Source organism: Aplidium turbinatum, chromosome 5 (genome assembly GCF_918807975.1).
Source record: "Aplidium turbinatum chromosome 5, kaAplTurb1.1, whole genome shotgun sequence".
In the NCBI taxonomy this organism is placed as follows: domain Eukaryota; kingdom Metazoa; phylum Chordata; class Ascidiacea; order Aplousobranchia; family Polyclinidae; genus Aplidium; species Aplidium turbinatum.
The window spans coordinates 31,066,249-31,078,289 of NC_137476.1; the positions used below are offsets into that span (position 1 = coordinate 31,066,249).

The following is a 12,041-nucleotide window of genomic DNA, read 5'->3' on the forward strand; positions in this document are numbered from 1 at the left end:
TAAAACAAAATAAATTGACTTGACTTGGCTTTCCAAATCGTAATGCTATGTTTCTGCTACAGTAAATGCTACATGTGGGTTCATTGATGGGCTAATGTAAATAGGTTACAGATTGTCTGAAAGGTTGCTTTGAAGAAGAGATTTGGGTTGTTTCGCTTTATCAAAAACATTTCAATGAAGCGTTCTGGAAAAAGCGGATTACACACAGGATTAGCCTACATATAAGAGGAGGATTTGAAGGAATGGTCCGCCAGTGCGGCAATGATGAAGCGCAACAGCATCACACGTATTGCGTTGGATTACTTGCGCATATCAGGGTGTGAGCTTCTATTTAAAATTTAGAACTCGTAAAGAATATAATTTTGGATGCAGTAAAGGTTCTACTTGTCACTATGAAGCAGAGGTCACCAACTGGCTGTCCGCGGGCCTCATACCCACAAAAGAAGAAGGAGAATCAATTAGAAGCGATGGTGCAGATGCAGCAGATAAGGCGCTCACTTTTCATGCACCACCATCTCTACCCAGAGTGTAGCATAATTGAGCAGGCGTGATTCCAGAAAGAAAGGTTTCTTAAAAAAGAAATTGGCAACTCTAGTTTAGTCAGCAAAAAAGACCGAGTTCATTGTTCGCCTCATTAGCTCAGTTGGTTAAAGAGCACGACTTTATGAACGAAAAAACAAAACAAAATTAAGCAATGCTGGTTCGACTCTCGGGGTGTGCGCTTGACCAATGCATTTCATGAGCTGCTCTCGGACGGACGGACGTAGGAATGTGGAACTAAAACCATTGGAATTCTTACTTATGTTTTGAGTTGAAAAAGTGTAATTATGCAAGGTTAATTTGTAAGCTTATTTTTGTACAGCATCTAATATGATATCTCTTTTACAGGAGCTGAGGAGCGACACCGTTATGAAACTATTGCAGTAGGCTATTACAGATGCTTTAAAAGTTGTCAGCAAAATGAAACGACTCAGATCGCAAGGAACCTTGGATTTTCATCTAAAAAGAGTAGGTTGTGTTTCGAAAGAACAGTTAGAGCATGGTTGTGATGCCAGTTTTGTTAGCACTGAAACTGAACTGACTGGAGAATGTTCTACTTCCATCGCTAATGTCAGTGATACCGATAAGACTTCCATTATTCGACAGAATGACGTTGGATGCCACATTGATTCGATTTCTAATATTGATGATTTAACAAAATATGGGAGTTACTAGAGAAACCCTGCAGACCTCCACATGATTTTAATCTGCCATTTTCTACTCATCATACAAAAGGAAAGGATGAAAAAAGATACTTGAACCAGTCCCACTTGGATAAATTTCAGTGGCTGGTGTATTCTGATGCCAAAAAAGGACTATTTTGTAAATATTGCAGCTTATTTGTTATTGGCCGGGTTGGAGGATCTCATAAGCACGTACCCCTTCACAAACTTGTTAGAAAGCCTTTGGCTGATTTTGCGAAGCTTCTTGGAAAAGATTGCGATCTAACAACTCACGAGAAACAGCAGTACCATAGAGATGCAGTGGAAGGGGGTAAAGATTTTCTTAAGACCTTCCACACACCAAGACAACACATTGCGAACTAGCTTAGCTCGCAGCGACAAAAGCAAGTCCAAGAAAACAGGGAACGATTGAAACCGATTGTAGAATCTATAATATGTTTAGGCAGACAAAATATTGCCTTTCGAGGGCATCGACATGATGGTGCGTTAGAACAAGAGACAGTAAATGCCTTTAGTCAACGAAGGTAATTTCCAAGAGCTGCTGAGATACCGTGTCCTCAGTGGCGATTCTACCTTGAAACTGCATCTAGAAACAGCAAAGTCCAATGCTAATACATACATCATCAAACTGCACAAAACGAACTTATTGAATGCTGTGAAGAAGGAATTAGAAGTATCATTCTCAAGCGCATAAAAGAAGCAAAATATTACAGTGTAATATTCGATGAAACAACAGATATCTCGCATTCTTCCCAATTAACACTTTGTGTGTCTTACGTCTACCAGAACAGGAGACACGAAGATTTTGTTGGATGTTTAAATGTTCATGATTCCTGTTTTGAAAGCATGTCATCATCTTATGAGCCAAAGATCAGTGGAAAAGTTCTTGGACAGTTAGTCCTGAACAAAATGAAGGAGTTATATTTAGATTTGTTAAACTGCGTTGGTGCCGGAACAGATGGGTATGCATTGATGGTATCGGAGCAGCTTGGAGCCGTGGCTGAAATTAAGAAGAAGGCATGAAATGCATCCAGGTGCCTCTCTGCTTCAACCATGCACTTAATTTGTCTATGTCCAAGACGTCATCAGTTTCCAGTGTCCGTAAAACAATTTGAACAATTAAAGAAGTCTTTAATTGCGTAATAGTAGGCCTACGACATCTGTTAGTATTACCCGTACCGGCAGTGCCGGATTAACCATTAGGCAAATTAGGCACGCGCCTACAGGCCAGTCAAAAATCCAGGCCACTTTAAAATCTGTAAAAATTTAGTCATGTTTTCAAAATAATTATTTTCTAAACTAATAAGTATTTATCTTAATAGCTCTGTTTTTCCAGATAAATTAAAGGTTGCAAAAATCGTTAAAAAAGGACGAATTGAAACATGTTGCCACTTCCTTTTTGATGTTTTTAAAATTCGCATTTCTGTTGAGTGACGCAGTCATTTTTTGACTTGTTGCATCGCGTGTATGCATTCTTTGGAGCATCAACACATTGTTGTGGTATCCTGAGGACCCGTTTTGAAGAGCAACCTGCATGCCTTGTACCAAAATACCCATCAGCTACCCGGTAGTAAGCTCGAGCTGATGCCAGAAAAGCAGTTTTAATTGGTTACCACAAGTTTCAAAGTGCTCTCCAGGAAATCTCTGGGGATGCTACTCAGAATGGCAGCACACGAACTGAAGCAGGTGCATTGGCCAAACACATGAACACCCTTGAAGTTGCCCTAATGTGCATACTTTGGAACAATATTTTGCAGCGCTTCAATACTAGTAGCAAGTTGCTTCAAAGTTCCACTATCGAACTGACACCAGCCATTGGTCTGCTGAAGAGCTTGGATAAATTCTTGGATGAATGCAGAGATAATTTTGACTGTTATGAGCAGCAGGCACGTGATCGCTGTGGCAGTAGCATATATAAATCTGAAAATCGGCGAGCACCAAAGCGGGAGAAGCATGTCAGTGATGGAGCTGCTACAGATGATGTGGAAGGAATGTCGGGCCAGCAAAAAATTAAAATTAACACGTTTTATGTGATCATCGACCAACTGAAGAGCACACTACAGAAACGTATCGATGCATATTCCATGGTGCTGCAGAGGTTTAGAGTTTTGACTGAGTACGACTCCATGTCTGTTAAAGACATCGATGTTGCTGTTGCAGGTCTGGTTGGTGTGTATTCAAAAGACCTGTCTTCCTACTTCCCATCAGAATTTCGTCAGTTTATGTGCTGGTATAAAGACTATAAAGAGCAAAGACGCGATGAAACAGCAGCAACAGGAAGTGCCCAGAACAGTGTTTTTCAACCACTGTGCCGCGGCACACTAATGTGCCGTGTGAGATCGTCAGATGTGCCGTGTGAAATTATCCAATTTCACCTAATTGGTCTAAAAAAAATTTTAAGAACAAATTAATTATTATCTGCAAATTATATACCATTGTCATGTGTACGTGCTGCAGTAGTGACTGATAGCGTAATCATGTAAAACTCTTACATAACACTAGTGTTAGATGACAGTAGGTAGAGAATTGCATTGTACGTTGAGACAAGAGAATTAGTGAGGCATGAAAGTGACAGCTGACGGAAGGGTTCCCAATTTAGCTTTTTTGAAGCCAGATTTTGAAAATCTGGCTGTTTTTTAACTCCTTAGGCTTTTAAAGTAACTTGCGAAAGTAACTTAATTATCAAATGCCTGGTGAACAGTTTCACTCTGTTTTTCCTTAGGCTTTTTTTATTAAATGCTGCAATACTGTATGTTTTTTTTTACTGCTGCACTATGTGAGATCATTAGTAGTAGTAGTAGGCATCCTTCCATCTTTTCAGATGATGGTAGCACTCTGGGTACGGAAGCTTATCATGTGGCTCTGAAGTCCAATCCTGGCGTGGCAGTCTCGTCCACAGTTTGGACATATGAAATCAGAGGAGTTCTGAGGCTGCTGTCTCTCTTTTCTTCTTTGCTCTAGTTGCTTCCTCCGCCTCGACTGACCCTTTGCTAGACCCGCACTGACTTCGTAGCGCCATCTGTTGCGATTTGCTGCGATCAGTTCCCAGCTGGCAGGGTCTATGTCAGTTAGCGTCAGGTCTCGTTTGCAAACGTCTCTGTAACGCAGTGCAGGTCGTCCTACTGGGCGTTTCCCTGTGGCAAGTTCACTGTACAGAATGTCCTTTGGAATGCGCCCATCCTTCATTCTGGATACATGCCCCAACCAGCGTAGACGTCGCTGGCAGAGGAGAAGGTGTATGCTTAGGGAGCAAGAACGTTCCAGAACAGTGGTGTTGGGTATTCTGTCCTTCCAGGAAATACCAAGAATGCGCCTCAAGCAACGAAGGTGAAAGCTTTCAAGGCGGTTTTCTTGTCTGGCGTAAGTGGTCCAGGACTCACTACCGTACAGCAGAGTACTAAGAACACACGCACGGTACACTTTGAGTTTTGTGTTAAGTGTCAAAAGATTATTGTCCCACACTCTCGCCCCGACTTGAGTCATCACTCCTGCAGCCCTGGCTATCCGTCTGTCGATTTCCTTATCTAAGGACAGGTTGCTGGTGACCGTTGAACCAAGGTAGGTGAAGTGGTCTGTCACTTCGAGCACTTCTGATCCTATGGTGATGACAGGTGGCTTGGGGACATCTTGGCCCATGACTACTGTTTTCTTGATGCTGATGGTCAGTGCGAATTCCCTACAGGCGTGTGCAAACTGGTTGAGCAACTGCTGCAGCTCGTGCTCGACGTGTGCTGACAGTGCTGCGTCATCGGAAAACAACAGTTCTCTGATCAGCACTGTGCGAACCTTTGTCTTGGCTCTCAGTCGGGCCAGGTTGAATAGTTTCCCATCACTGCGGGTGTGTAGGTGGAATCCTTGTGTGGAGTGACCGAATGCAAAGTTCAGTAACAGAGAGAAGAAAATCCCAAACAAAGTCGGCGCAAGGACACATCCTTGTTTCACACCAAACCGAATTGCGAAGGGTTCAGAGGTCTCCCCGTCGTAGCTGACCACACCTGCATGTCCTTGTGGAAGGAGATGATGATACTAAGCAGCTGTGGGGGACAGCCAATCTTCTGCAGTAGCTGAAACATGCCTCTCCTGCTGACAAGGTCAAAATCCTTTGTCAGGTCAATAAAAGCGATGTATAACGGCCTCTGCTGCTCACGGCACTTCTCTTGAAGCTGTCGTACGGAGAAAATCATGTCTGTTGTGGACATCTGGGCGCGGAACCCGCACTGAGATTCAGGGTAGACCCTGTCGGCCAATACCTGAAGGCGCCTAAGGACCACCTTGGCAAAGACTTTTCCCACGATGCTAAGCAGAGAGATGCCTCTGTAGCTGTTACAATCCGTGCGATCCCCCTTGTTCTTGTACAGAGTAATGACCTTGGATTTGCGCATGGACTGCGGTACTTGGCCTTCTTTCCAACAAAGACGCAGTAACTCGTGCAGTGGTTTTAGCAGGACAGGTTTCCCACACTTTATGACCTCGGCTGGAATGTTATCCTCTCCCGGTGCTTTCCCACTTTGCATAGAGTCAATGACTTTACTCAGTTCTTCTAAAGTAGGTTCTGCATCAAGCTCTGCTATAACAGGTAAATCTTCAATGTTGTCTAGCACGTCTTGAGAGACTGAGTTTTCTGTTGAATATAGTCCCAGGTAATGTTCCACCCAGCGTGCCATCTGCTTGTCCTGGTCTGTAAGGATCTCGCCAGTCGATGCTTTAAGGGGGCACACTTTTTGATTGGTTTTCCTGTTGCTTGCTTGATGCCCTCATACATTTTTCTTATGTTGCCACTGTCTGATGCAAACTGGATACGTTCTGACAGCAGAAGCCAGTGGTTGATAGCACAGTGGCGTGAGGTTTGCTGAGCTTTGTGTCCGGCGGCTTTTAGGGCTTGTAGGTTCTGACTGCTCGGGTTTTGTTTGTAGCTGAGCAGTGCTTTACGTTTCAGATCGATAATAGGTTCCAACATAGAGATGTGTGCTTCAAACCAGTCTGTGTTCTTTCGCTCCTTCTCTCCATAGGTCTGGACGGCTGCACGGTGGATGGTCTTACTCAGTGACTCCCACATGTGTTCTGCGTCCTCAGTTTGGACAATGTTCAGACTTTCTTCAAGACGTTCAAAGAACTTCTGGTTTTTGTTTGGAAGAGAGGTTTTGCTGACATCGATTTTTGGCTGGCCTTTCTTCTTGATGTGATGCAGCCTCTTGGGCCTTATTGATATCCTTGAGGCAACAAGAGAGTGGTCAGTGTCGCAGTCTGCACTGTGGTATGATCTTGTGTTGCAGACACTGCTTAAAGAGATACGTCGTGTGATGACTAGATCCAACTGGTGCCATCGTTGCGATCTGGGGTGTCGCCAGGATGCTTTATGGAAAGCTTTGTTTTGGAAGAAAGTGTTTGTTACACAAAGGTTGTGGTAGCAGCAAAGCTCGAGGAACCTTTTCCCGTTGTCGTTCATTTTGCCAATCCCATGGTGACCCAGCACAGTTTGCCAAGACTCATTGTCTGCGCCCACCCTGGCGTTGAAGTCCCCCAAGACGAAAATGTGCTCTGATGCTGGGATTTCCTGAACAGCCTTGTCTAATTGCTCATAGAACTGATCCTTGGCTTCAGGTGTGGCCTGCAGTATTGGCGCATACACACACACGAGGTTTGCAGGACCTTCATGCGTGGAAAGGCGCAGCCCAGCTAACATACCCTAATCGGGCCGGTATAGGGCCAATGCGGTGTTATATCGGGTCCCTTTATTGGCACGATACAGTAATCTATACAGGCCCGGTAAGAAAGTGCAAACAAGTTCTATACTGGGCCGATACAGTATTACTACAGTTGCCGGCACGATGCCATTACCCAACCGGTATTTGTACCTTTAACATACCCTAATCGGGCCGGTATAGGGCCAATGCGGTGTTATATCGGGTCCCTTTATTGGCACGATACAGTAATCTATACAGGCCCGGTAAGAAAGTGCAAACAAGTTCTATACTGGGCCGATACAGTATTGCTACAGTTGCCGGCACGATGCCATTACCCAACCGGTATTTGTACCTTACACCCTCGTTCTGGCCTGTACAATGCCATTACTCAGCGAATATCACTATACGATGCCAATACTGGGCCAGGGCAATGCCATTTATCTGCCTGTACCTGTAAAAGATACCATGCCTGCGCCTACACCATGCCAATACCTACAAATGTACAGGCATATACAATGCCATCACCAAGCCTGCATCAGTAACCCTAACCCGTACTTTCAAACAGAAACAAGAAAATTCTTATGCGAAAATTTATTGAACATATGAGCAACCGATGGTTCGTCTTTTCCGTTCCCCTTCGCGGTCATTAAAATTTCGCATCCAAGTACTGATACATTTTTCTATGGCACTTTCAGTGGCAACATCCAAGTTCGGTGTTCGCATAACAGCACCTGTAAAAGCAGATATTTTATTGTCTCAGAATAAGTAATGTTTACAACATCATGCATCAAAACCATTATTATTCAGTCCAGCCGTGATGGCGTGAGAAGTGCGACATGGAACTTGTCGTAGAAAGGCGCATTAATTGCAATCTCGAGATAGCCGCTTCAAGTTTAATACGTAATCATCTAATGACTGTTCTGCCTGTTGTTTGCACGTCATTAGCAAATGTCTGGCAAATATGAGATTATTTGGTTTCACGTATAATCTTTCTAAAGTTCTTATTGCAAGGTCATAAGTATTACATTCACTGATGTAATCGTAAACATCCTTATCAACGTGGGCGATCAAACATCGCAGTTTATCGTCATCACTGATCTCTGGTTAAGCTGGAAATGCTGCAAGAAAATTCGCGAATGTTCGATGCCAATGTTTCCACTCTTTACTACCTTGACTACAGTTGGGATCAGCGCTGAACAAACTGGGCTTTATAAACTTGCTATCCATCTTCAATTAGTTTGTTAAATTGTCGTGAACTAATACATACTTTATTATGCAAGCTTATATTAGCTTTAACAAACTTAATAGAACATCTAAATAAATATAAACAAATGAATTAAGCTTAGTACTTCAGACAATAAGATTATCAACCTGAACCGCATCTCAACATAACAAGCAAGTAAACAGAGTGGGAGCGCCAACTGAACAGTTGCGTTGGCCAAAGGCATTATGCGTGGAACGCGGCAGGAGTTTCTACTGTAGCATACAACGCAAATTACACGACAAACAGCTAAACTCGACTGCAAGCTTTCTCAAAAGTTTCCTTTCTCTCTCTCTCACTCTCTACCACGCACGAAAGTAGCCACCTGGCTTAACTCGCACGCGAAGTGTGTTCCCGTTAGTAGTAAACTGAAAACCAGTGATGCCAGGTTGGTTTTTGAAAACAAGCAAGTGAATCTAAAAAACAAGCCCAAAACAGCCAAATCAACACAAAAACAAGCCCAATAATTTGCAACCAAACTGTAGCTACAGTGTACAGTGTTGCCTTTACCAAACTTTACTGTGCCAATATCGGCTGTACTGTGCCAACACCTTACCAAACTGTACTGTACCATTGCAACACCGGATTGCCATTATAAACTGTAGGCCTACAGGTTTGCCTTTACCACACAGTACTGTGCCAACACCGGATTACCCTTACACAAACTGTACACTTTTGCCGTTACACAAACTGTACTGTGCCAGTAGGCTACCGGATTGCCCTTACACAAACTGTACAGTTTTGCCATTACCAAACTGTACTGTGCCAATACCGTATTGCCCTTAGCCTACACAAACTGTACAGTTTTGCCATTACCAAACTGTACTGTGTCAATACCGGATTGCCCTTACACAAACTGTACAGTTTTGCCATTACCAAACTGTACTGTGCCAATACCGGATTGCCCTTACACAAACTGTACAGTTTTGCCATTACCAAACTGTACTGTGCCAATACCGGATTGCCCTTACACAAACTGTACAGTTTTGCCTTTACCACACAGTACTGTGCCAGTACTGGATTGCCCTTACACAAACTGTACAGTTTTGCCATTACGAAACTGTACTGTGCCAGTACCGCATTGCCCTTACATAAACTGTACGGTTTTGCCATTACCAAACTGTACTGTGCCAATACCGGATTGCCCTTACACAAACTGTACAGTTTTGCCATTACCAAACTGTACTGTGCCAGTACTGGATTGCCCTTACACAAACTGTACAGTTTTGCCATTACCAAACTGTACTGTGCCAATACCGCATTGCCTTTACACAAACTGTACAGTTTTGCCGTTACCAAACTTTACTATGCCAATACCGCATTGCCCTTACACAAACGGTACAGTTTTGCCCTTACAACATTGTATCGGCCCGATACAGGCTTTGTATCAGACAAACTGTACCATTTTGTCAATACAATACTGTACGTTGCCGGTATTGGCCCGATACAGTGCAAACGTTACCGATACACCCGATACACACCGACATAAATACAGTATTGGCCCAATACTATGATGTTTGCTGGGAGTGTAAGGATTCTTTCTGTGCCTCTCGTAGGGGGTTCTATCATGTGCAGCATGGTATTTCTAACGGCAAAGCCAACCCCATGTTCTCTGGTTTCATCCCTTGCTTTCCCTTTCCAGAAGAAGGTATAGGAGTCCTCCTTTAGGGACCCACTGTCAGGAAGTCTTGTTTCTTGCAAAGAAGTTATATCAATGTTCAATCTGTAGAGTTCGCGATCGATCACTGCAGTCTTACGAAAGTCCTGTATATCTCTTAAGTCGTCGGATAGACCATTACGCATAGTTCGTACATTCAAGCTTGCGATACGAATGGCTGGAGTTTTCTGTTTACTTCTGTCATTTCTTACTTTGTTGTCTGATGTATGGCATACAACCCACCTATCGAGTAAGACTCTAAGCTCCACACACCCAATGAAGCAGGTAAGTCGTGACGGGTCACCACCTAACTGGCCGGGGGCTGCCCGGCTTAAAGCGGGCGGTAGCTGAACCAGTAGGATTTCGAGGATCCTTCCCACTGTCGAAGACAACCCGTGGCGTCTAGCTTTTACGTCAATTAAGCAAAGACTTATAACCCGTAGACTGCTGTCCTCCGGTTTGTTTTACGCACCCAGAGATGGGGGCGACTGGAGTGGCCTCTCCAGAGTGCTGGCCTGGGCGTCTGTATGGAGGTCTTGCACTGCCCAAAAACACAACAGGACCCCCCTCTCTGCCTCTCCGGCGTGGTCCGAGGGAACGCAAAGCGTGACACTCGGCGACGGTTTGGCTGCAGGAGTTGCCGGAAGGATGTCAGAGTTTGACAGTCGACCGCCTCACGTACTCCACTCTGGATTTTCTGTCTGGGTTGACTCCCATAGCCTTTTCCAGGACAGGATGTAGTCGCAAGATAGCGGAGGTTTTTGAATCAGGGTTTGCCTTCCCCTAGACCAGGGGTGACGAACCTTTTTGTGGTCGCGGGCCACTTTGTCAATTACACATGAGTTATCGGGCCACACAACTTTTTAATCGTAATCTACTATGAAATCTTTTAGAAGCGACTCAAGATATTATTCATGAAAAGTAACAAACGGCAGATGAAAGTAATAAAATCTACGTAGTTGAAATTATCTTACGCAGAATCGAAACATACAACAGTAAAAATAAGAACAAATCAACTTGAGCAAAAAGGATAGAGCAACAGTACTTGCACTGATAATGACGACAGTTTAATTTTCGAAGCGTTTTCTAACTTTAAACCCTGAAAGTTAGTGTTTAGGGCAAGGGTCGGCAACCTACGGCCCGCGGGCCGGATCCGGCCAGCCATGCGAAATCGTCAGGCCCGAGACATATTAATTGGTTATCACAAGAATACGGTCCGCCGTTTCTTATTGAGATTCCAACTCCAGTGTTAGCACTGTTTGAAAAAATTGTGGTATTGTTACTCCATAAGTAGGCTACCTCGTACTAGTCTATTGTTACGCCATGAAACTTGTGCGAAGGCGGTAGATATGAGATGTGGAGGCACATACTCGCATTTGAAACAAAACTGCGACTCTGGGAATGTCAACTGGACAAAAAAAATTATGTTCACTTTCCTATACTGGAGTAGAGCAAACCTAGTTGCAACACTGCATTTGTCACTGTGATACGAAATTTAATTACTGAATTTTCCTCACGCTTTTCTGACATTCGTTCTCTACAAAATAAAATCAGGCTATTCAGTACTCCGTTTGATGTGGACGCCAATACCATTCCCAAAAATTTCAAATGGATCTTATTGAAATGCAATGCAGTGACTAATTGAAGGCAAAATTTCATACAAAGGGCATATCGCTGCTTGAATTTTACAAAAAGTACCTTCTTGAAAGTGTGTCTTTATCCCAGCTTGACCAACAATGCAAAAGAAATGGCATCGATGTTTGGTAGCACGTACACATGTAAACGAATGTTTTCAACAATGAAATTCGCGAAGAGCAAGCTAAGATCACGCATTTCCAACGCCCATTTAGAAAGTGTGCTGGTTCTTGCTTCATCTGACTTGTCACCAGATGTTGCAAAAACTTTCACAAAGCAAGCAGCATTAAGTGTGACATTAATGCTGTGTTGTTGAAGTGTGAATACATATATTTTGCTTTTTTTGTGATTGGTATGATTGAGATTGCAGCAATGTAGCGTAATATACTGAAGTGAGTGTGAATTATAGTATTAATGAAAATTCCGGCCCGCCAAAGAGTTGTACACTCGACATTTGGCCCGTGACTAGCATAAGGTTGCCGACCTCTGGTTTAGGGCAAGAAAATAGCAAGGAAGGTGTAGCCTACAAGCAGTGGCGCCGCCAGACCTTCAACAATGGGGGGGCAAAATATTGACAGTGC

General features: G+C 43.7%; 2 protein-coding genes across 2 annotated transcripts; one reads left to right on the plus strand and one right to left on the minus strand.

Moving 5' to 3' along the window:
* The first annotated feature begins 2,069 nt into the window (after positions 1-2,069).
* Positions 2,070-3,884, plus strand: LOC145771124 (uncharacterized). The gene is made up of 3 exons (XM_082582861.1): positions 2,070-2,240; positions 2,861-3,453; positions 3,872-3,884. The coding sequence occupies exons 1-3, from the start codon at positions 2,070-2,072 to the stop codon at positions 3,882-3,884; spliced, it is 777 nt and encodes a 258-aa protein (XP_082438987.1).
* A 1,933-nt stretch (positions 3,885-5,817) lies between these two features.
* Positions 5,818-6,906, minus strand: LOC145771125 (protein CFDP2-like). Its single transcript, XM_082582862.1, has one exon. It carries the CDS (start codon positions 6,904-6,906, stop codon positions 5,818-5,820), a length of 1,089 nt encoding a protein of 362 aa, XP_082438988.1.
* Between the last annotated feature and the right edge of the window lie 5,135 nt (positions 6,907-12,041).

What these genes read in the sequence shown, in the direction of transcription:
- LOC145771124 (XM_082582861.1), top strand. Translation starts at nt 2,070, where the DNA reads ATGTCATCATCTTATGAGCCAAAGATCAGTGGAAAAGTTCTTGGACAG. An exon ending in TGGCTGAAATTAAGAAGAAG is followed by an intron (nt 2,241 to 2,860) that starts GCATGAAATGCA and finishes AGTGCTCTCCAG; the next exon opens with GAAATCTCTGGGGATGCTAC.
- LOC145771125 (XM_082582862.1), bottom strand. Translation starts at nt 6,906, where the DNA reads ATGTTAGCTGGGCTGCGCCTTTCCACGCATGAAGGTCCTGCAAACCTC.